The sequence below is a fragment of the Pseudorca crassidens genome, chromosome 4 (assembly GCF_039906515.1).
Source record: "Pseudorca crassidens isolate mPseCra1 chromosome 4, mPseCra1.hap1, whole genome shotgun sequence".
Taxonomy (NCBI): Eukaryota; Metazoa; Chordata; class Mammalia; order Artiodactyla; family Delphinidae; genus Pseudorca; species Pseudorca crassidens.
This window is the reverse complement of record NC_090299.1, coordinates 140,896,243-140,922,618: the sequence shown is the minus strand read 5'-3', so window position 1 is coordinate 140,922,618 and position 26,376 is coordinate 140,896,243. Positions and strand designations below refer to the sequence as shown.

At 37.8% G+C, this 26,376-nt stretch overlaps 1 protein-coding gene across 2 annotated transcripts in view; it reads right to left on the bottom strand.

Moving 5' to 3' along the window:
• Positions 1-26,376, bottom strand: part of UNC5C (unc-5 netrin receptor C) — a 396,852-nt gene that overhangs the window by 147,789 nt on the left and 222,687 nt on the right. For both annotated transcript variants that reach the window (XM_067736918.1, XM_067736920.1), the window contains exon 2: positions 11,311-11,532. In XM_067736918.1, coding sequence (XP_067593019.1) covers positions 11,311-11,532 — 222 coding nt within the window. The remainder of the gene's footprint in view (positions 1-11,310; positions 11,533-26,376) is intronic.

The following is a 26,376-nucleotide window of genomic DNA, read 5'->3' as shown; positions in this document are numbered from 1 at the left end:
AACAGAGGGCATCATTGTCTAGAATCATCAAGGCTGTAGCTATAAAAAGAGGCATGTCATTCATTCCCTGCCATTCCTGGAACTGCCTTGCACAGAACATTCCCCTGGGTTTTTCCAGCTAAATTTTAATTCACTCAAGCGCTGGAGTTCCCCCCTCTTCCGTCAGGAGGCTGCTATCTCTCAGCCTGAGAAGTTTAATAGGCAGAGACAGGCGAAAGGATATTGAAGAAAGCAGGGGCTCTCTACCATGTAACTCTATACCATGGAAATATCAAGGGGTTTCACAAATTTATTCTCATAATGAAAGGAGAACCCAAGCAAACAGTAAAGCATACTCTTTTCCACTCTCTCTTTTCCCTCCTCTATTTTGACCTCTCTAGACTGTGATCTCCTTAAGTGCATCAGGTCTTAGTTTTATCTCTACTTACAGCACCAAGTAAAGTATCTGGGTCATGGTTTTTGAATAGAAAGTCTATGTACTTCCTCTATGCTGCATTTTCACAGCAGTGTCTCAACAGTTTTCAAGCCTGGTTGTACATTAGCATTGCTAGTGAGCTTAAAACAAGCAGACAGACAAAGAAAAAGCTATGCCCTGTTCCCAATTAAACCATTCTCTCTGGGGGTGAGGCCAGGACATACGTATTTTCAAAAATCTCCCACTGATGATTGTCAAATGCAGCCACAGGGTTGACAGCAAATGCCTTAATATTTCCTTGCTGCTCTTGCTTTCATGTTCTTGGAGATTTCTTCCGAAACAGATTTCAAAAATCAGGTTAAGCCCTCAATGAAATTAGGAATGAGTCTAAGACTTCCCTAATCTGAATTGTTTTTCATTGCTAGATATTATACTTCCTACATGCTGTGCTTGCTTTTTTGCCAGACCCTGATATTCTGCTAACTGTAGTTCTCATGTTTTATATGCTGGTTTTGTATCTCCAAATAGTGCTTTTCAGAGGAACTGGCAAGACTGGTTATTTCAACAGGCATCCCCAAGAGGGCTCTGAAAATCCCTAGCTAAGGGATGATTCTGGATTGACGAAATTAGGGGGAGAAGACTAAAGAATCCAGAGCAAGTAAAGGCTTCACCCCTCAAATTTCAGCATTAGATTATTCATTGATTGCAATATTTTTTTAACTAAAAACTTATCTGTTCCGTTTTTTAAGATGCCCCAAAAACGTGGGGTGAGGAGGGAGAAAATTTTGAGCCAAGTATTGGGAGAATATTGAATAGGAAGATTTAGTGATAGATACAGAGCCTCAAACAGAATGGATAACAATTCCTGACATCACAACATAAGAAGGACAATAACCTGGGTCGTTATTGCATAATTATCAACCAGGTTTATTTATATTTAGCATAATAGGTACAGAGACCAAAAAAGAACATTTAAATTTGGAGAGAAAGGCATGCTCTTTAGGAAGCTAACCCTCTTTTTTAAGCTGAAATTGTTCTCAAACTTCCTTAAATAAGATGATAAATCCATTTCATATTATAATCTGGAACTCTGTTAAGTATGTTCCTTCCCATGAAAATAAAGAACAAGAAACTCTCTTTAAAGCCCTTACATAGGGCTTCCCTGGTGGGGCAGTGGTTGAGAGTCCGCCTGCCGATGCAGGGGACACAGGTTCGTGCCCCGGTCCGGGAAGATGCCACATGCCACGGAGCGGCTGGGCCCGTGAACCATGGTTGCTGAGCCTGTTCGTCCGGAGCCTGTGCTCCGCAACGGGAGAGGCCACAACGGTCAGAGGCCCGCGTACCGCAAAACAAAAACAAAAACAAAACAAAAAAAAAACCCTTACATATTTTAGCCAAACATTAGATTAAAAATACATTATGGCTTTTAATACTTGTGCTATTCTCACTTTGAAGTGGGCATATTAAAACTCTAAGCCACGGCATACGCATGGTTGCTGGGCGCATGGCAAAATTGCTATAGCAACACAGTCACTAGTTGTGCTCCTGAAATGCCCTGTTTGGGTAGCAAGTAATCTAGTGAAGAATGGTTCTTGGACTCCTGTTTCTTATTGTAGTCTCTGTATGAGCCTAGGGGTGGGTAGCATTTGATCTTCTCTTCTCAAAATTTAGAAAGGCACACACACAAACACACTCACACAAATATACATATGTATGTCCTTACATATCAACTTATATGCATATTCTTGATTACACTGTATTAATCAATGCTTTCATCTTAACGGTAGGAAGAGAAAGGAGCAATGCATTACAAGTAACCTTGCCCTAAGTGTTATCTGGCAAGGGAGAATTCCTTTGTGTTCATTACATTAAAAACTCTCGCTGCATATAATTTTAGAAAATTTCTGTTTTCCTCTAATGAAACACAGCTAGCTAAAACTGCATTGAAAGACGTGATGTGTTCTTGCCTTTACTTTAATCATGTTCTTACCCTACAATCATGTTTAATACAATGATGTATTAAAAAATACATGGTGTTACATTTTTCTATACAGTATGTAATTCAAATCTTAAAAATCTTCCCCATGGGATAAAACCGAATTAAAATTATATAGTTCTGTAAATATGGTGTAGTCAGGGTGTTTTGCATGCAGTATGTACAGAATCTATAATATTGATGTTTGCAGATATTGGAATTATAAAACACACAACAACAACAATAAAAACTTCATGACAATGACATATTAGAAACAAAAGGAATCCAAATGTGTAGCCCCCAATGTTTCAAGTACTCACTTCTGTTTGTAAGTTAGGCAAAGAATGGAAACAAAAGCCAGCTTTATACACAGTGAGAGCCCAAATCACTCAGCTAGCCAAGGCTATTTTCATGCTAGAATGGAATGAAAGCAACTAAAATCCAAGTTCTAGAACTCCAATCCAACCAACTTTTGTAATTGCAGCTGGGATATGTTGGCCATGTGAACTCAGGTGTTTAAAAAAAACGTCGATGTGAAATTAGGATAAATCAATTGTGAGCACTAAAAAATGAAGAATATGAAAAAGTATATATTTCGGGATAATTAATATTCTGTTATCACTAACTGGTAACTAGTTTCTTGCCAAGTTACCTGATTGACTCAGTGGAAAAGCCTTAATGTACTACATGGATCCTTGACAGTTTTCTATTTTTATTTTGGGGCTAGTCTCATGCCAAAAAGAAAAATTGTTAGTTTCTAGTATTGAAAGAAGGACCTTTGAGAAGGAAATCAAATAAATAATTGATTTATATTCCGGAATCATTTATCTTCATTGGCAGACAAACATATTACAAATATAAGGCTCTATTCTTGCAAAGGCAATACTCCCACTGAACTACATAACAAAATATGGAATAAAGTTCAAATAGGGCTTCCAAATTTTATGCATCATTTACTAAAATTTAAACAAAGCCCACCGAACTTCCTTTAGAAAATATTAGTTCTATTAATGAGAACTAAGTTTACAGTAATTATTTTGCATGGAGAATAACAACTGGTCTGAAAATTGTGTGTATTTAATGTGTAAAGTAACTACTCTTATAGAAGATTATGCTATGTGCATTTCTCAAATTACCTATTCACGAAGTATTCCAAATAAAAACATCATTAGTTTGTATCACTACATTTCATTTACCTAAATTTAGTAGGATGAATGGCTACAATCTCACAAACTTTTATTCATCATCTCTTGTGCTTAATGCCATATGTTATAAACTACAAAAGGCAAAGCTTTACAAAACACAGGCCCTACCATACCATTCCAATCTAGTTGGAGAGACAGAGATTTTATATATATCATAAATAACATATGATTGAATTACAAGAAACTGCCATTTTTGTACCTCAAAAATGACTGAATATTGGTAACTTCTCATGTATAATACACATATACATTTCACATTTATGACTATAATGAAAATGGAAGCACACATAAGTGAAATGCGGACATGTTTATGCTATGACTTGGGGTTTTATAGAAGGATTCACCTATGATATTGCTTTTGAGATACTTCTTTAAGAATGAGTAGGATTTTTGGGGTTTCCCTGGTGGCACAGGTTGAGAGTCCGCCTGCCGATGCAGGGGACACGGGTTCGTGCCCCGGTCTGGGAAGATCCCACATGCCGCGGAGCGGCTAGGCCCATGGGCCATGGCCGCTGGGCCTACGCGTCCGGAGCCTGTGCTCCGCAAAGGGAGAGGCCACAACAGGGAGGGAGAGGCCCGCGTGCCGCAAAAAAAAAAAAAAAAAAAAAAAAGAATAGGATTTTAACAGAGGTAGGACGGAGGAAAGTATGGTATAAAGAAACATTATTTCATACAACACACATTTATTGAGCACCTACTAAGAACCCAACACCAAGTTAAGCATGGAGCTAGATAGCAAAAAAGATAGACATAATCCCTGAATTCATGGAGCTTACTCTTCAGCTCATAATGTTTAGACTGAAGAGGAGAGAGAACTTGGGAAAGGAGAAGTGATAACTGTCCCTTTCAAATAACTAAAATTAGGAATAGGCCAGGAGATGACCAGACCTATTTCCTAAAGTTCCATATGACAAAAGTAGCACCATTAAGTCATGATAACAGAAAACTGATTCTGCTCACTTTAATATAATTTAATGAGAAGCATGCCAATAATTCATTGAGTTTAAATGACTGTTACAGTCTCACAGCTTAAACCTTCTAGGATCCTAAGACACAAAAGTGTAGAGTATTTGCATTCATTTAATAAAATTTAAACAAATCTTACATAATTTCCCTTTGAAAATGTATGAGCAGCATTTTCTAAACCATGTCTTGGTGTGACATTAAGTTCTCATGATATTTTAACAGAGGTTCTGAGAAAAAGAGTTCAGCTACCAAACAATATGAGGTTAAAAAATATTTTTCCACTTCTGGGACCTTCCTGGGACTTCTACATGCAAATATACTTTATATTTTCTCCAAAAGAGTAATATAATTATTTCAGTGTTTCCGAAATTATTTGACCACAAAGATTTTTGTTTGTTTCCTTTTTGTTTTTTTCCCAAATAGCACTTATAAGACACTGGTGGTTCACTGAACACAGTTTAAGAGGAAAAACCAAACTGGCCTAGCATACGGAGCATGCGGTGGGGGAGAAACTATTAAAATAAGGCTAGAAAGTTTGATTAAGAACAGACTGTACTGAAGCTTTTGAATATATGACCAAGGAGGATATGCTTTATTCCATGGACAAAGGAAAGACATATATTTTAAGAAATGGAATGATATAAACACTTGGGCCTGTTCTTTAGGCCTATAACTACCTGGAGAATTAATTGCTGAGGAGAAAGGCTGACACCAAGAAAGTGTAGGAGGCTATTTAAATAATCTAAGAGGTATATAATTAAGGCCTATACTAGGGGAGTAGCATCAAGAATTAAAAACAGAAGGATGTTTTATGGGAGAATTCTGAGAAGGAATTAGCAGTATTTGATGATCACTTTGGCTACTGAAAGAAGGGATAAAGCTGAGATTTCTGTTTTGGCTGATGGAATGGAATAAAGAGGTATCTAAAATAGGAAGACAAGAGGACAAAGAATTTCAACTGTGCCACTCTTGTAACAAATAGGGATCTGAGTGAGCACAATATATTTTTTAAAAGCTCTGTCTTGAGTAAAGGCAATTTACTTTAATTTGTATCCAAGTATAGTTTCTCTTCATCAATTTCTTTTTTTTCTGTTAAGGCTCACCTTTTGCTCACCAATTGAAATTCTTTCCAATTTTGCTATTTGTCCAAATGTTAAATACCTTCACAAATAAAAATAATCAAATCCTAATGAGCACTATCTTAATTATTAAAGAACCACAAAGGGTCACATATGAAAAACTTGACACAAGGCAAGAAGGGAGATGAATACCATGAAAGATAAATGTTTAGCTGACATTTGGAACCAGATTTCCTTTCCTGAGAAAAGGGATAATTGTATTACATAGCTCTTTTTTTAGCTCAATTTAGTTATGTGTTCAAAGTTATGGTAGAATTTAGGGAGACACTGACTACAGGGCCAAGAGCAGAGGCTTTGGAATCAGAGAACCCTGGGTTCTGAGCCTCAGTTTTCTCATTTGCAAAAGGAGAATCCCAAAATTATCTCATAAGATTGCTGTGATGACTAAATGTCATAATACATGACATTCAGTATAAAGCTCGGAACTCTCTGTGTTGGTCCTATTGATAATATTCTGCTATTGTGAGCAAAAAAGATGAAAAGGGAAAACCTAGGGTTTAGTAAAATTTCAAGCCAACTGAGGTTTTCTGAAATCCCTTGGTTCTTCACAGAGGGGAAATATTTACTTTTCAATGGTGAATCTTAGGTACCATGGAAACAAGGGTTGAAAAGGCTTCAAGTAAATAGAAAGCAAGCAACCAAGCCTGAGCTTTTCGTAAAAATGTAACCATAAAATTTTGAGTAGATCAAAATTTCTTTGGAATCCTGAAAGGAACATGGGTACTTATTACTATATTATCAAATGAAGAGCTTCTCAACATTGAAAATTTCTAAACCATCTAATATATGCTGTTTTCCACTTTTCTGTTTCTTAATATTACATGTTTGCAAGAAATGCAAACGTGATTTAAATGATGGAAAAGCAAACAGTAACAGTAATGAATGATCTTTAATCAGTATATTTTATGATCAATGGTATATAGCTTTGCTCAGTGAATATAAATAATCATTTACTTAATACTTCAGAGCAAGAGAGCATATTAAAAGGAAGAATTTTGTGAATTGGAGAGAAACTTTTGTTCTTTTTTGTTTTGTTCTTTTGCAGTTTTTTAATTAAAACGTACTTCTGATGGAGATTTTACTGAATGCAGTTGATTTTTCTTAGTTGCAAGGCTATGTACCTGATTGCCACACGCTTCCAGATATCATTATTCTAAGGTAGAGGGACCTATAAAAACAAACTTTTTGCAATGACTTCTCTCTGTCCTATCATCTAAGAACCAATCTGATTTTTAAAATGCCAAGAAAATTTCTCTAATTTGTAATATATTTCAAGACAATGTATCCTAACGTTTCTTGATATTAAGAATCACTAAGGCCCATAACAAAACAATACTCAGACTGTATTAAATAAAGAGTTGAGCACCAAAGTTGCAGGTGAATCTAACTTCAGAGGAAAAAACCCCCAAACCGAGCAGTTCAATTCCATTCACACTGTTCTGGTCTCACAGGAAAGCAAAGAGCTCTAATATGAGGCCTACAAACCCCCCCACTTCCAGTAGTTGTACAGATTGGAGATTTATGATAACAGGCAAAAAGACGCAATGAAGTAGTTTGGGCTTTTAAAATTCAGGTTTCATTATCTATCAAGAAAATAAAATGTTCACAGGATTGAACAAAAATCAAACAATAAAAGAAGTATCTTACTGCCCCAGATTCTGACCTGTCAACTGCTTGTATGTTTTTCAAAAAAATCCCAATGCATAGACAAATACATGTGCATTCTCTTTTTTCCATAATAAGGACATATTGCACACAATGTTCTGTACTTTGGTTTTCATTTCATATTTTATCTGAGAGATTTTTCTACAGCTTCACATATGGAGAAACCTCACTGTTTTACAAAGCAGCACAGTATTCCATCCTAGAGTTGATCAGCCCTTGATATGCTAACTGCAACAAGGGTGCAATGGACCACCTTTCACACAAGTCTTTGTGCTCATTAGGAATTTTATTTTTAGATAGTTCCTAAACTTGTAGTTACTGAGTGAAAGAGTGTATACATTTAAATATTGATAGGTATTTTCAAATTGATCTTCAAAAAGATTACATCAATTTGCAACCTCATCAACAAAGTATGAAATACCCCTATCCCACTCCTTCATCAACACTGTATACTAAGAACTGTTCTGATCTTGACAACATTTTCCTAGATGCGTATTTACCATTTACATTTCTTTTCCTATACCTCCCTTTTGAAACTTTGCTCAATTTTTTACACTGGGTTGCAGATCTTTTTCTTAACATATTTTAAGAGCTAGTAATATATTAATTAAATTAGCCCTTTGATTAGTATATATCTGTCCCTTGGTTTTTGTGCTTTTCTTGATTTATTTAAATTTAATAATGCTTTTTCAAAAAATAATGTTTTCTTATAAAGCTTCTGGATTCTGTCTTCATTAAAAAAGCTTTGATCACCATTGAAACCAAACAACCAACCAAAAAACTGCCAAAATTTTCTCCTAGTGACGATGGTGATGACTACCAATGACAACAATGATGACAGTGATGATGATAATGATGATGATGTTAAGCCCTAACATCTAGAATTTATTTTATTCTAAAGAATGATCTAGAACTCAAGCTTTATTTATTTATTTATTACTTTTCTAACTGCCTACGTTGTGGGTTTAAAAATCATCTTCAACATATTGTAAGATGCCTTAGATTTTATTTCCTAGTTTCTATTTTGGTCCTTTAATCTGTGTATCTTATTCTTTGCTATGATCAAACTTCTTTAGCCTTATAATACACTTATAAAAACCTGGTATTTCCTTATTATGCTACTATTTTATAATTCTTCCAGCTATTTACACAAATTATTTTTCATACAATGTTGGCGACTTTATGGATTCATTTACAAATAGCAAACATTTAAAAATATTGTCTTTCTATCTAAGAACAAGATATGTCTTTCTATTTATTCAAGTCATTCTATTTTTTTTGGTCTCTGAGTAGATTTTTTTTTTTGCGGTACGCGGGCCTCTCACTGTTGTGGCCTCTCCCGTTGTGGAGCACAGGCTCCGTATGTGCAGGCTCAGCGGCCATGGCTCACGGGCCCAGCCACTCCGCGGCATGTGGGATCTTCCCAGACCAGGGCATGAACCTGTGTCCCCTGCATCGGCAGGCGGACCCTCAACCACTGCGCTACCAGGGAAGTCCTAGATTTTTATATTCTTCTAAAATTCTACAAATTTCTTGATAGCTTTCTATCTACATTTTTTACATTGTTATTGTAAATTATGTTATTTTATTCCATTATCATTTGAATCGACTGTACTTAGAAAAGTTGATGGGTTATGTATATCTTTTATCAGCCACTTTTCTATATTCTCTTAATGTTTTTTCAATTTTTTCCTATGAAACTGCATAAGTTTTCCAGACCTACAGAATCATATTTGTCCAAATGATAGTTTTCAACTTGCTTTATAATTTTTATGTTTTTCAATTATTTGTCTTGTCTAATTGCATTGGCTAGTGTATTAAGAACAATACCAAATAATACTAGTATCTGTGGGTATCTGTCTTTTTCCTAAATCTAAAGGTAATCATTCCCCTGGATGCTCACTATCTTGTACAGTTTTGCATCAAAACAAAAGACAACAAAAATGTATGTTGTGTTCCACTCCAAATATGAATACTATGCAAGTATTAGGGCTGATAAGTCTTTCCTTAGCTCTACTCTATTCCCTTCTGAACTTGAAACATGCCATATATTTTCATTTATAGTTGCTTTAAGAAGTATTTTTAATCATTGGTATATGCAATAGTAATTAATTTTATGTGGAAATAGTAAAAAAATATAATGCTTTATGGAGAGGAAATGTCTTTTAAAAAGAAAATAAAAATACACACACACACAAACACATACACACACACACATTACCAAGATAGCATAAAGCTGCTAGAGGTGCTCCATATCAGAGCACTTTTGTCTTTATTTACAATCTTCCTATAAAAGTTTTTTCATTAATCTAGTAAAGACAAGCCTAAGTATGTTTATGACTCTCATTTTAGTTTTGTGATTTCTTTCTTTTCCTCTTACTATTAAAATGTGTGTGTTTGAAATCTTTACAAATAAATGAGCTGAAACAAATAAAACTCAATTCACGAGATTTTGAAGACATCTGGTGGAGTTATTTACTGAGTAATTAGACCAAGAGGTGTAACAGACCAATTCCCTGAAGGAAGAGACCATACAGTTGGATACCCAGTTATTTCTATAGTCATCAGCTTGCATGCAGTGAGCATATTGATTCACAAATTGACAATTATGTAGAGCTGCCACCTGATTTTCTAAGACCATTTGTGTTACATAAGTATATGTCTCGCATGCATTTTTTTTTTAAAGATGCCTCTTCTCAGGCTTCTCATAGTCTGTTATATTTATGCTCCATCACCTAATAGCTCTTTATTATTAGAGACACTGAAAGCAGATTTCCTTCAAATGCTGGTCACTGCTTGCCCCTCATTAACCAACATTTGGATGCAAATATGAATTAACTACAATTGAATTTTGAAAACATGTATCCATTTTGGTACGTAGAGATATTTATGAAAGAAAATGAAGATATTTAAATGCTTTCACTTTTATCATATTTGTCACTATTTAGCTTGGACATATTGATCAATAAAGTCTTAATTTTTAAAATACATGTCAATGTAAAATCATAGATCTAGAAGGGATGTGAAAGTTCAAATTGTTATTCTTCCTACTGGAGACCAAAAAATGTTGAATCTCTATAGAAAGATATATATCTTTTAAGTTTAAAATAACTCTAGGGGTTTCCAGAACTATCTTAACTTACCCATTGTGGAATAAAGATTTCCTATCAAGAAAGTTTCCTTTATAGCCAGTGTAAATCCCACCATTTATTAAGATCTACTTCATCCTTTGCCTTTAGTATTTTACTATTAAGAATGATGTTTACAGAGCAATAAAGCCAGGATTTTTAACAATGCCAGAAGCAAAGATACTCTGATGAAGACCCACCCAGATGGAGTCTACACCCACAACTTCTCTTTGTGGATCCCACAATATCACTATTCTCAATCACTCCTGATTTAACTTTAGCCAAGAATTAGGTAATTAGGATTCATTTTTAGATGTAAGTTAAAGGTACAGAATATTTTGAGTCTACAACGTTTACAAATTGTTTAAAAATATATAAGGGGAAACAATGCATGGAAATTAACATTTGACAGTCATGTAAACATCTACAATTTATCCTTAATTGAACATGTTCCTCAATCCCAGGATATTTAGACCTGACACCAGACTTGACACACAAGTGAAATTCAAGGTCATCTTTTACTGGGGTATTTATTTACCATAATTCAGTCTATTCACTCTCATTATTTATCTTCTTAAGCATGAACCATGCCTTAATTCTATGCAGTCTAACAGGAATCAAATCAAGATTTACTCATCACGTTTTACTTTGCAATGCATGGAAAGAGATCACCAAATCTTAACCAAACTGATTTAAAACTTTTTACCAAAGGATAGTAATTCTATTTTCAATTTCAATAATTGAAAGAACAATATGACAACATGCCAAAGTAGTAAGTGAATCCTAAACAGCAGTCCAAATGCAATGGAAAACTCACCAGAGGTTTCGTCTACCCTTTCATCTACTATGTGGTCTTTCTGATGAACCCATTCACTATTGCACTTGAAGTAGATCTGGGTGGCAGGACTGGCTTTACAATACAGGTTCACAGGCTTATTCTTCACAATATAAGCTTCTTCAGGCTCAATAAGGAAATGTGGCAGAGGCTCAGGTGGATCAGATGGAAAGGTTTCTGGGAGTTCATGAAAAAAGTCGTCCTCTGGTAAAACAAGAAGAAAGTGAAAAATGTTCAAAACATTGTAGCCATTTTCTTTTCACTTGCTACTCTTTCAAAAATAATGAAACTGTGGGTATTCATTAGTCAAATCCATTTCACCTGCCTTCATTAATCAAGGTCTACAAAAGACTTGCATGTCCTCCAAGAGCACCTCGCCTAAACAATAAGATGTTTGCTTGAGTCATTTTCCAGGAACTTGGAGTTAGCTGTGTCTACTCTGAGCTAAGCTGGTTAAAACTGGATAGGACCACTGACCCTTCAACTGGGCACACGTGAGTGTACACTGGGTGATCTTTTGACATCAGAGGGCTGAAAACTCCACCCTCAGATCTTGCAAAGGGCCTTCTTTTTTTGTTTTTTTTTTTTTTGTGGTACATGGGTCTCTCATTGTGGTGGCCTCTGCCGTTGCGGAGCACAGGCTCCGGACGCGCAGGCTCAGCGGCCATGGCTCACTGGCCCAGCCGCTCCGCGGCATGTGGGATCTTCCCGGACTGGGGCACGAACCCATGTCCCCTGCATCGGCAGGCAGACTCTCAACCACTGCGCCACTAGGGAAGCCCAGGCCTTCATTTTTGAGTGAACAGAAGCCTGTAGATGAGTTACGCCTGTGTGGAACAACAATTACTGCATCTTATTCCAATCACCCTTCCCCATGCTCCCCATGCCTTAGACCACCCTGTTTCTTTATTTTTCCTCATAAATACCCCCAAGCCCTTGCCTTTGTGGAAGTGCTTCTGAGACTTATTCCTAATTTCCTTACTTGGCTGCCTTGTGAATAAACCCTCTCTTTCCTGCAAACCTAGGCATCTCTGCATTTTGACTTGCGGCATATTGGGCAAACAAACCTGGTTGGATAACAATAACGATTCATATATCATCTAGTTAAGTAATTTGAGGGCCTGCTATGAACCAGGCAGTATGTTAGGTCTATTGACTGGTTGTTCAATTAAGGATTTAGATGATTATTCTCATTTTTACACATGGCAAAACTCAACATCTGGGAGGATAATTGATCCCAGTTCTGCTATTTACTACCTGAAAACTCAGGTGGTAAATAGCTAAACTGGGATCAGAACCCAGTTTTGTCACCATCGAAAACTGTGATCTTCCCAACATAGCACTGCACCTCCCACTACACTGTGTTAGCCTTGAGAGCTGACAGAAGCAAGAGGAACTTCATTAGAAAAATTTATTTGAAAAGTATAAGGCTCAACCTTCAAGATGGCGGAAGAGTAAGACATGAAGACCACCTTCCCCCCGCACAAATACATCAGAAATACGTCTACATGTGGAACAATTCCTACAGAACACCTAATGAATGCTGGCAGAAGACCTGAGACTTCCCAAAAGGCAAGAAACTCCCCACGTACCTGGGTAGGGCAAAAGAAAAAAGAATAAACAGAGACAAAAGGATAGGGACGGGACCTGCACCAGTGGGAGGGAGCTGTGAAGGAGGAAAGGTTTCCACACACTAGGAAGCCCCTTTGCGGGCGGAGACTGCGAGTGGCAGAAGGGGGAAGCTTTGGAGCCACGGAGGAGAGCGCAGCAACAGGGGTGCAGAGGGCAAAGCGGGGAGATTCCCGCACAGAGGATCGGGGCCGACTGGCACTTACCAGCCCGAGAGGCTTGTCTGCTCACCCGCCGGGGCGGGCGGGGCTGGGAGCTGAGGCTCGGGCTTCAGTCAGATCCCACGGAGAGGACTGGGGTTGGCGGCGTGAACACAGCCTGCAGGGGGTTAGTGCGCCAGGGCTAGCCAGGAGGGAGTCCGGGAAAAGTCTGGAGCTGCCGAGGAGGCAAGAGACTTTTTCTTCCCTCTTTGTTTCCTGGTGCGTGAGGAGAGGGGATTAAGAGAGCCGCTTAAAGGATCTCCAGAGATGGGCACGAGCCGCGGCTAAAAGCGCGGACCCCAGAGACGGGCATGAGACGCTAAGGCTGCTGCTGCCACCACCAAGGGGCCTGTGTGCAAGCACAGGTCACTATCCACACCCCCCTTCCAGGGAGCCTGTGCAGCCGCCACTGCCAGGGTCCCGTGATCCAGGGACAACTTCCCCGGGAGAACGCACGGCGCGCCTCATGCTGGTTCAACATCATGCTGGCCTCTGCCGCTGCAGGCTCACCCCGCATCCGTGCCCCTCCCTCCCCTCCCACCCGGCCGGAGTGAGCCAGAGCCCCCGAATCAGCGGCTCCTTTAACCTCGTCCTGTCTGAGCGAAGAACAGATGCCCTCAGGCGACCTACACGCAGAGGCGGGTTCAGATCCAAAGCTGAATCCCAGGAATTGTGTGAACAAAGAAGAGAGGGAAATCTCTCCCTGCAGCCTCAGGAGTAGCAGATTAAATGTCCACAATCAACTTGATGTATCCTACATCTGCGGAATACCTGAATAGACAACGAATCATCCCAAAATTGAGGCAGTGGACTTTGGGAGCAATGATATATATATATTTTTCCTTTTTGTCTTTTTGTAAGTGTGTATGTGTATGCTTCTTTGTGTGATTTGGTCTGTATAGCGCTGTCCTTTTTTTCTTTTTTTTTGGTTTATTTTTGTTTTTCTTTTAGTATAGTTTTTAGCGCTTGTTACCATGGTAGGTTTGTGTTTTGGTTTAGTTGCTCTCTTCTTTCTTTCTTTTCTTTTTTTAAATTACATTTTAATTTTTTTAACTTTTACTAACATTATTTTATTTTGTTTTTTTCTTTCTTTCTTAATTTCTATTTTTCTCCCTTTTCTTTTGAGCCGTGTGGCTGACAGGGTCTTGGTGCTCTGGCCGGATGTCACACCTGGGCCTCTGAGGTGGCAGAGCCAAGTTCAGGACATCGGTCCACCAGAGACCTCCTGGCTCCACGTAATATCAAATGGCGAAAGCTCTCCAAGAGTTCTCTGTCTCAATTCTAAGACCCAGCTCCACCTAACGACCAGAAAGCTGCAGTGCTGGACACCCCATGCCAAACAACTAGCAAGACAGGAACACAACACCACCCATTAGCAGAGAGGCTGCCTAAAAGCATAATTAGGTCACAGACACATAATTAGGACCACAGACACCACCGGACGTGGTCCTGTCCACCAGAAAGACAAGATCCAGCCTAATCCACCAGACCACAGGCACTAGTACGCTGCACGATGAAGCCTACAAAACCCATTGAACCAACCATAGCCACTGGGGGCAGACACCAAAAACAACGGGAACTACAAACCTATAGCCTGTGAAAAGGAGACCCCAAACACAGTAAGTTAAGCAAAATGAGAAGACAGAGAAACACACAGCAGATGAAGGAGCAAGGTAAAAACCCACCAGACTAAACAAATGAAGAGGAAATAGGCAGTCTACCTGAAAAAGAATTCAGAGTAGTGATAGTAAAGATGATCCAAAATTCTGGAAATAGAATGGAGAAAATACAAGAAACGTTTAACAAGGACCTAGAAGAATTAATGAGCAAACAAAGATGAACAACACAATAAATGAAATTAAAAATTCTCTAGAAGGAAACAATAGCAGAGTAACTGATGCAGAAGAACGGATAAGTGACCTGTTAGATAAAATAGTGGAAATGACTACTGCAGAGGAGAATAAAGAAAATAAAGAATTGAGGACAGTTTCAGAGACGTCTGGGACAACAATTAAATGCACCAACAGTTGAATTATAGAGGTCCCAGAAAAAGAAGACAAAAAGAAAGGGACTGAGAAAATATTTGAAGAGATCATAGTTGAAAACTTCCCTAATATGGGAAAGGAAATAGTCACTCAACTCCAGGAAGCACAGAGAGTCCCATACAGGATAAAGCCAAGGTGAAACATGCCAAGGCACTTATTAATCAGCCTATCAAAAATTAAATACACAGAAAAAATATTAAAAGCAGCAAGAGAAAAACAACAAATGACATACAAGGGAATCCCCATAAGGTTAACAGCTGATCTTTCAGCAGAAACTATTCAAGCCAGAAGGGAGTGGCAGGACAAATTTAAAGTGATGAAAGGGAAAAACCTAAAACCAAGATTACTCTGTGCAACAAGGATCTCACTCAGATTCGACGGAGAAATAAAAACCTTTAGAGACAAGCAAAAGCTAGGAGAATTAAGCACCACCAAACCAGCTTTACAACAAATGCTAAAGTAACTTCTCTAGGCAGGAAACACAAGAGAAGGAAAAGATCTACAATAACAAACCCAACAATTAAGAAAATGGTCATAGGAATATACATATCAATAATTACCTTAAATGTAAATGGATTAAATGCTCCAACCAAAAGAAATAAACTGGTTAAATGGACAGAAAAACAAGACCCATATATATGCTCTTACAAGAGACCCACTTCAGACCTAGGGACACATACAGACAGAAAGTGAGGGGATGGAAAAAGATATTCCATGCAAATGGAAATTAAAAGAACACTGGAGTAGCAATTCTCATATTAGACAAAACAGACTTTAAAATAAAGACTATTACAAGAGACAAAGAAGGGCACTACATAATGATCAAGGGATCAATTCAAGAAGAAGAAATAACAATTTTAAATATTTAGGCACCCAACATAGGAGCACCTCAATACATAAGGCAAATGCTAACAGCCATAAAAGGGGAAATTGACAGTAACACAATCATAGTAGGGGACTTTAACATCCCACTTTCACCACTGGACAGATCATCCAAAATGAAAAGAAATAAGGAAATACAAGCTTTAAGTTACACATTAAACAAGATGGACTTAACTGATATTTATAGAACATTCCATCCAAAAATAACAGAATACACTTTCTTCTCAAGTGTTCATGGAATGTTCTCCAGGATAGACCATATCTTGGGTCACAAATCAAGCCTTGGTAAATTTAAGAAAATTGAAATCATATCAAGCATCTTTTCCGACTGCAATGCTATGAAACTAGATATCAATTACAGGAAAAAACCTGTAGAAAATACAAACACATGGAGGTTAAACAATATACTACTTAATAACCAAGAGATCACTGAAGAAATCAAAGAGGAAACCAAAAAATACCTAGAAACAAATGACAATGAAAATAAGATGATCCAAAACCTATGGGATGCAACAAAAGCAGTTCTAAGGGGGAAGTTTATAGCAATACAATCCTACCTCAAGAAACAAGAAACACCTCAAATAAAAAACCTAACCTTACACCTAAAGCAATTAGAGAAAGAAGAACAAAAAAACCCCAAAGTTAGCAGAAGGAAGGAACTCATGAAGATCAGATCAGAAATAAATGAAAAAGAACTGAAGGAAACAGCAGCAAAGATCAATAAAACTAAAAGCTGGTTCTTTGAGAAGATAAACAAAATTGATAAACCATTAGCCAGACTCATCAAGAAAAAAAGGGAGAAGACTTGGGCTTCCCTGGTGGCGCAGTGGTTGAGAGTCCGCCTGCCGATGCAGGGGATGCGGGTTCGTGCCCCAGTCCGGGAAGATCCCACATGCCACAGAGCGGCTAGGCTCGTGAGCCATGGCCGCTGAGCCTGCACGTCTGGAGCCCGTGCTTCACAACTGGAGAGGCCACAACAGTGAGAGGCCCACGTACGGCAAAAAACAACAACAACAACAAAAAAAGGGAGAAGACTCAAATCAATACAATTAGAAATGAAAAAGGAGAAGTAACAACTGATACTGCAAAAATACAAAGGATCATAAGAGATTACTACAAGCAACTATAGGCCAATAAAATGGACAATCTGGAAGAAATGGACAAATTCTTAGAAAAGCACAACCTTCCAAGACTGAACCAGGAAGAAATAGAAAATATAAACAGACCAATCACAAGCACTGAAATTGAGACCGATGGCTTCACAGGCAAATTCTATCAAACATTTAGAGAAGAGCTAACACCTATACTTCTCAAACTCTTCCAAAATATAGCAGAGGGAGGAACACTCCCAAACTCATTCTATGAGGCCACCATCACCCTGTTACCAAAACCAGATGTCACAAAGAAAGAAAACAACAGGCCAATATCACTGATGAACATATATGCAAATATCCTCAACAAAGTACTAGCATTCAGAATCCGACAGCACATTAAAAGGATCATACACCATGATCAAGTGGGGTTTATCCCAGGAATGCAAGGATTCTTCAATATATGCACATCAATCAATGTGATACATCATATTAACAAATTGAAGGAGAAAAACCATATGATTATCTCAATAGATGCAGAAAAAGCTTTCGACAAAATTCAATGCCCATTTATGATAAAAAACCCTCCAGAAAGTAGGTATAGAGGAAACTTACCTCAACATAATAAAGGCCATATATGAAAAACCCACAACCAACATCGCTCTCAATGGTGAAAAACAAACCATTTCCACTAAGATCAGGAACAAGACAAGGTTGCCCAATCTCACCACTATTATTCACCATAGTTTTGGAAGTTTTAGCCACAGCAATCAGAGAAGAAAAAGAAATAAAAGGAACACAAACTGGAAAAGAAGAAGTAAAGTTGTCACTTTTTGCAGATGACATGATACTATACATAGAGAATCCTAACAATGCTACCAGAAAACTACTAGAGCTAATCCATGAATTCGGTAAAGTGGCAGGATACAAAATTAATGCACAGAAATCTCTTGCATTTCTATACACTAATGATGAAAAATCTGAAAGAGAAATTAAGGAAACACTCCCATTTACCATCACAACAAAAAGAATAAAACACCTAGGAATAAACCTACCTAAGGAGACAAAAGACCTGCGTGCAGAAGACTATAAGACACTGATGAAAGAAATTAAAGATGATATAAACAGATGTAGACATATACCATGTTCTTGGATTGGAAGAATCAACATTGTGAAAATGACTATACTACCCAAAGCAGTCTACAGATTCAAAGAAATCCTTATCAAACTACCAATGGTATTTTTTACATAACTAGAACAAAACTTTTCACAATTTGTATGGAAACACAAAAGACCCTGAATAGCCAAAGCAATCTTGAGAAAGAAAAACGGAGCTGGAGGAATCAGGATCCCAGACTTCAGACTATACTACAAAGCTATAGTAATATACTGGCACAAAAACAGACATGTTGATCAATGGAACAGGATAGAAAGCTCAGAAATAAACCCACACACATATGGAGAAAAGACAGTCTCTTCAATAAGTGGTGGTGGGAAAACTGGACAGCTATAAGTAAAAGAATGAAATTAGAACACTCCCTAACAACATACACAAAAATAAGCTCAAAATGGATTAAAGACCTAGATGTAAGGTCTGACACTATAAAACTCTTAGAGGAAAACATAGGCAGAACACTCTATGACATAAATCACAGCAAGAATCCTTTTTGACCCACCTCCTAGGGAAATGGAAATAAAAAGAAAAATAAACAAATGGGACCTAATTAAACTTAAAAGCTTTTGCACCGCAAAGGAAATCATAAACAAGTTGAAAAGACAACCCTCAGAATGGGAGAAAATATTTCTAAATGAAGCAACTGACAAAGGATAAATCTCCAAAATTTATAAACAGCTCATGCAGCTCAGTATCAAAAAAACAAACAACCCAATCCAAAAATGGGCAGAAGACCTAAATAGACATTTATCCAAAGAAGGTATACAGATTGCCAACAAACACGTGAAAGAATGCTCAACATCACTAATCATTAGAGAAATGCAAATCAAAACTACAATAAGGTACCACCTCACACCAGTCAGAATGACCATCATCAAAACAGCTACAAACAATAAATGCTGGAGAGGATGTGGAGAAAATGGAACCCTCTTGCACTGCTGGTGAGAATGTAAATTGATACAGCCACTATGGAGAACAGTATGGAACTTCCTTAAAAAGTAAAAATAGAACTACCATACGACCCAACATTCCCACTAGGCATATACCCTGAGAAAACCATAATTCAAAAAGAGTCATGTACCACAATGTTCATTGCAGCTCTATTTACAATAGCCAGGACATGGAAGCAACCTAAGTGTCTATTGACAGATGAATGGATAAGAAGATGTGGCACATATATAAAATGGAATATTACTCAGCCATAAAAAAACAAAATTGAGCTATTTCTAGTGAGGTGATACAGAGTGAAGTAAGTCAGAAAGAGAAAGAGAAAGAGAAAAACAAATACCATATGCTATCACATATATATGGAATCTAAAGAAAACAAAAAATAAAAATAATGGTTATGAAGAACCTAGGGGTAGGACAGGAATAAAGACACAGATGTAGAGAATGGACTTCAGGACATGGTGGGTGGGGGAAGGGTAAGCTGGGACGAAGTAAGAGAGTGGCATGGACATACATACACTACCAAATGGAAGATAGATAGCTAGTGGGAAGCAGTTGCATAGCACAGGGAGATGAGCTCGGTGCTTTGTGACCACCTAGAGGGGTGGGACAAGGAGGGTGGGAGGGAGACGCACGAGGGAGGAGACATGGGGATATATGTATATGTATAGTTAATTCAATTTGTTATAAACCAGAAACTAACACACCATTGTAAAGCAATTACTCTCCAATAAAGATGTTAAAAAAAAAAAGAAAAGAAAAGTATAAGGCTCTTAGGTAAACCTTGAATCCTATGCAAGGAGCTGAGAAGAAATACAGAAATATGAATTAAAAATCTTTAAGCTCAGATTCAAATCTGTCATTATTTTCAAAAGATGCCACTTCACGGCATAGTCATTCATTCAACCAAACATATTTATTAAGCTCAGAATTATTCTCAACACTGGAAATATAGATGACAGCATCAAGTCAACCAGTATTAGTTACACAGTAGAGCCTAGAGTCTAGAAATGCTGTTTAGTCTTATTTGGAAACTATATCTCAAATTCCATATGTGTTATATGACTAGTCACACCAATTTTCATTAGAATATTAATAATATTAGAGTAATAACATGAAGAACAAAAGTCTCATTTTTTATAGCACTGAAATTTATTAAACATATTTCTCCCTCCCTGCTGTCCCAACACCACAGAATAAACAAAATCCCAAAACCATCAGAGATATTTGCCCACTTTGAAGTATCTTTTCCTTTAACTTGGGTTCTGCATGATTCCAAATAAAAAACAGAAAATAATAAAAGTGCCTTTAAAAACCCTATTATTATATTTCACAAAAGTCAAAGGAGTCTAATACACTCTACTTAAGTTAGGCCTGTTATTTTTCTTCCTATGAGGGATAGTGGAGAACAAAACTACTATTAATTCCCTAAGTTGATTAAGCACCCTGGGCTAATATATAAAGTGAAAACTCTGAGACCAAAATTAAAAGTTTTTACAAGTTCTTTGAAAGCACATAGATTCAACAGCAAATGCAGTTTATGGTGTTGGTAGTTGAAAACTGGTTGCTAAGATGTTATCTTGGAACTCATTGCATCGCTCATTCAGTTGTTGCCCTGCTTGGAGAGATGGCCATTGGTAAAGGGGACATTTGCTCACGAAGAATCCTGGCCTGGGACCTTCTTCACCTAGGTCATGTGACAGCTGTCAAACAGTAATGACATCTGGTCTCTACCAATCTGTTTTGCAGTCAAAACTGGCTTCACTTGCATCACTGACAGAACTAACTTTCAAAACTGCTCCACAATTATAAATTACTGACCCTACAGTGTAAATGTCGTTTCCTGTCTCTAACTTGCTTTCTCACTTTACTTCCTTAATTTCCTTTCTTCTGGCAAGGCATCATTTCTGGTTTTTCAATTGTTGAACATCAAGGACCCAAATTGTCAGCTTACTAAAGGATAACCTCATTTCCATCAATTTCAGCTTCTTTAGTCAATATGCAAAGACACTCAAGACTGCTTAAATAAACATAGTTCAGAAAGGCAAAGGAATGGGGAACCGAGCTACTGACAGATCCATCAGCGTGAAGCTGATGTCTTGAAGGCCTTATTCCATTTTTTCTTGTTTTTCTCTTCCAAAGCGCTTACTGTTATATGTAATGACGGACGGTGCTGATAATCAATAAAAGTGCCACAAAATATCAGACTCAAATCCTGTAAAATGTTACTGTTGTTTTTAATTTTATGACTCATGAAGGCAGAGGGTCAAGTTGATTTTTTTTTACTATAGGTGTATATTTATACATACAAAAACATGTATGTATTTCATAACAATATGTTTATTCAGGTATGTAAAATATAAAAAGCCTTTCTTTCAGTCATTGTTTTAGAAGGTGAGACTTGTTCCTTTAGAAGGATGATTGTAAGACACCTTGTTCCTTTAGCAGGAAAGATGACTGTATACCACCTTACCTTATTCAGTAATGTAGCAAAAGTACTTATATATTCACATCCTATAGAAAGATAGAGAAGCACTAAAAATTGATTACCCTGCCAGGCCAATGCGTGTATCTCTTCATCCTTCACTTCATCCCTGACTTCAGGGAAGTTCAAATGTGGATAAAATGATATGAACTGCTTTCCAAAAACATTCTTCTGATTATTTTATTGTAAACTATTGGGAAGACGAATGGACGCTGAGAAAAAGTCACACGTGTGTTTTCAAGTCAAACAGGTTCTGTTAAGTGCTGGGGGAAAGAAACAGTAATGATATGATATATTTAGAAAATGTATAGACAAACTAATTTTGCATTTCCTTAATTTGGAATTTTAAAACAAGAGGATCACTCCAAGGAAAGAGAAGTAATTCTATGTCTTGGTTTGAGGCTTCATAAAATTGATTTTTCAAGGTATTTGTTAAATGACACTTAATATGTAACTTATTAAGAAATTATTTCTATCATTTGGAATGTTTTCATCATGTCATAAATCCAGTGTTTCGTTAATATATCATCCTAGTCTCTGTATGAACCCCATCTCTTAAATTTGATCTACAGAGATGCCTTAACCAGCCACAGGATATTAGTTTATTAATATTTCTTGTAATACATATACAGTGTATTTAAGTCTATGCCCTAGATTAATTCACATCAGGCAATATGGTACATCACTTCTAGTACTCAAGTCAGATGTAAGAATGACTTTTATAAAGATAATTTTCAAGACCCTGAGTCAGTAAAATATACATAGTGAAACTGACATGACAAAATGCAAATGAACTGATTACCAGTGGGCTCACAGGCTGTTGTGAAATTCTTCCCTTCCTCATTTGCAACAGATGGCCTGGGTACTATGCTCAACCATGGAAACTGGCCCAGATAACAACTCCCCCACCATCAGGTTAAGCATGCTAAGAGAATACTCTCTTTGCTCTGGACAAAAAACGGTAAGTGTCAGCATTAATTTCCAGATATAGTGGTATTTCATAAATTTCCTTTCTTTGAAATTTCATCTTCTATTTTTTTCTGGAGTAATTTTTAAAAATCAAACAAGCAAGTCAATTCTCTTCAACCAAAATCTATAAAGGAAAATGGCTGAGTATTTAAGTCTCCAGTATGCTTACATCTACATGTATTTAACAAGGAAAAAGTGATCATCTCCAAGTATGTGTATTTTATAAGGAAAAAATTATTATCTGCAAATGATCACCTACAAATGAACATTTAACTGTTTTGCACTATAAATTTGCCTCTCACATATGGAGAAATCTACTTTTCAGTTTTGGAAACCAGAGTAATGCAACTCTTCCTGATTTTCAAAAGCCAGAAATACATAACAAATGCTTAACTCTAGTATGAAAGTTCTTTGAAGACAGGGACTGCTGAGTTTTCATTTTTATTTTCCTTAAGTCTAGTATAGTGTCAGGCACTTACAGGAGATCAATAAACTGCTTACACTAATGGTAACTTTGATTATGCTTAACAGATGCACAAGATATTTTAGAGTTTATAGTGCTTCAAACTCATTTACAAATATAGGGTATCATAACAATAGTAATATCTACAAACTGGACTGGCTATGAAATTTGTGTGGCCCAGTGCAGAATGACAATTTGGGGATCCTTGTATAAAAATGTATTAAGAATTCTGAGATGGTGATGATGGTGGTGTGGGAAGACACTGAGTTAGCATCTCCCCACAACTAGGGTGCCTGCCAGCCATTGGTGGGATACCCTGCTGCCCTAGGAGATGGGAGGAACCCCCAAGCAAACCGGTAGGACATGGGGGGACTAAGGGGGGAGGAGAATTGGAGGGCAGACAGGATTGGCGCCCCTGAGAGCGGGGAGATGAGGAGACGCAGGCGGGAGGGATGCTCCGGGAAGAGCGGGAGAAGAGCAGAGGGCGACTGCCTGGCCCACTGGGACTGGACAGCCTGCTGAGCTCTCAGTCAGTCCCCTGCCCTCCAAAGCCCCATCCCAGCTGTGTGGGTCCTGGGGGGCATAGGAGGGAGGCTGGAGAGATCAGGAGAGGCAGGCGGGAGGGGCCCTCCAGGATGGGAGGAGCAGGAGAGGAGAGGAGGGCATTTGCCCCGCCCATTTGAGCCCAGGAAGCCTGCTGGGCTCCCAGGTGAGGTCCCCTGCCCTCTGAGACCAGGGCTGGGGGGAACGCCTGGGCCCCTTCTGTTCCTTGAGCCTAAGCCCCACCCCCGACAGCCCCCAGGGCCGTTTCCAGCCCTGTGGGTCCTGAACATTGGCCCCACCCACCACCCAAACTTCGCCCTGGCTTAGGCCCCGCCCTCCACAGCCAAGGCTTCCCCCCCCTTTTTTTTCCTTTCTTTTTTTTTTTTTTTTCCTTCCTCCTCTTTTTTTTTTTACTATTGTGGCACTGCAGTACCTTCTGGTTGTTGATTTATGTATGTTTTTATTTTTATATTCTTTCTAACATATCTGTTAGTTTCCAAGTCTAATTTTATTACTTACTTCGTTATTGTTCTTTTTTTTTTTTTTTTTTTGCCATGCCACATGGCTTGCAGGATCTTGCTTCACAAGCTGGGGGTTGGGCTGAAGCTCCTGCAGTGGGAGCTCTGAGTCCAAACCACTGGACTAACAGAGAACCTCAGACCCCAGGGAATATTCATTAGAGTGAGGTGTCACGGAGGTCCTCATCTCAGCACCAAGACCCAGCTCTACCCAACAGCCTACAAACTGCACTGTGGGAATTCTCAGGCCAAACAACCAGTAAGACAGGAACACAGTCTCACTCATTAAAAAAAAAAAAAAAAAAAAAGAGAGATGGCAAAAAAATATGTCACAGATGAAGGAGCAAGGTAAAAACCTACAAGACCAAATAAACGAACAGGATATAGGCAATCTGCCTGAAAAAGAATTCAGAGTAATGATAGTAAAGATGATCCAGAATCTCGGAAATAGAATGGAGGCACAGATTGAGAAAATACAAGTAATGTTAAACAAAGATCTAGAAGAACTAAAGAACAAACAGAGGTGGACAACACAATAACTGAAAAGAAAAATACACTAAAAGGAATCAATAACAGAATAACTGAGGCAGAAGAACGAATAAGTGAGCTGGAAAACAAAATGGTGGAAATAACTGCCAAGGAGCAGAATAAAGAAAAAAGAATGAATTCAAGTCAATCTCAGAAACCTCTAGGACAACACTAAATGGACCAATATTCTAATTATAGGGGTCCCAAGAGAAGAAGAGAAAAATAAAGGGTCTGAGAAAATATTTGAAGAGATTATAGTGGAAAACTTCACTAACATGGGAAAGGAAATAGTCACCTAAGTCCAGGAAGCAGAGAGAGTCCCAGGCAGGATAAATCCTAGGAGAAACACACCAAGACACATGTTAATCAAACTAAAAAATATTAAAATCAAAGAAAAAATATTAAGAGCAGCAAGGGAAAAACAAAGAATAACATACAAAGGAATCCCCATAATGTTATCAGCTGATTTTTCAGCAGAAACTCTGCAGGCCAGAAGGGAGTGGCAGGATATACATAAATGATGAAAGAGAAAAAACTACAACCAAGATTACTCTACCAGGCAAGGATCTCATTCAGATTTGAGGGAGAAATCAAAGCTTTTCAGGAAAGCAAAAGCTAAGAAAATTCAGCAACACCAAACCAGCTTTACAACAAATGCTCAATAAACCTCTCTAGGCTGGAAACACAAGGGAAGAAAAAGACCCACAGAAACAAAACCAAAACAATTAAGAGAATGGTAATAGGAAAATACATATCAATAATAACCTTGAATGTAAGTGGATTAAATGCCCCAACCAAAAGACACAGACTGGCTGAATGGATACAAAAACAAAACCCATATATATGCTGTCTACAAGAGACCCACTTCAGACCTCGGGACACATACAGACTGAAAGTGAAGGGATGGAAAAAGATATTCCATTCAGATGGAAATCAAAAGAAAGCTGGAGTAGCAATTCTCATATCAGATAAAAAAGACTTTAAAATAAGGACTGTTACAAGAGATATGGAGAGACACTACATAATGACCAAAGGATCATTCCAAGAAGAAGATATAACAATCATAAATGTTATGCATCCAACATAGGAACACCTTAATACATAAGGCAAATGCTAACAACCATGAAAGGGGAAATTTACAGTAACAAAATAATAGTAAGAGACTTTAACACGCCACTTACACCAATGGACAGATCATCCAAACAGAAAATAAATAAAGAAACACAAGCTTTAAATGACACAACAGACCAGATAGGTTTAATTGACTTTTATAGAACATTCCACCTGAAACTGGCAGAATACACTTTCTTCTCAAGTGCACATGGAACATCCTCCAGAACAGACTACATCTTGGGTCACAAATCAAGCCTCGGAAAATTTAAGAAAATTGAAATCGTATCAAGCATCTTTTCTGACCACAACGCTATGAGATTGGAAATCAATTACAGGGAAAAAAATGTAAAAAACACAAACACATGGAGGCTAAACAGTGTGCTACAAAATAACCAAGAGATCACTGAAGAAATCAAAGAAGAAATAAAAAATACATAGAAACAAATGACAACGAAAACAC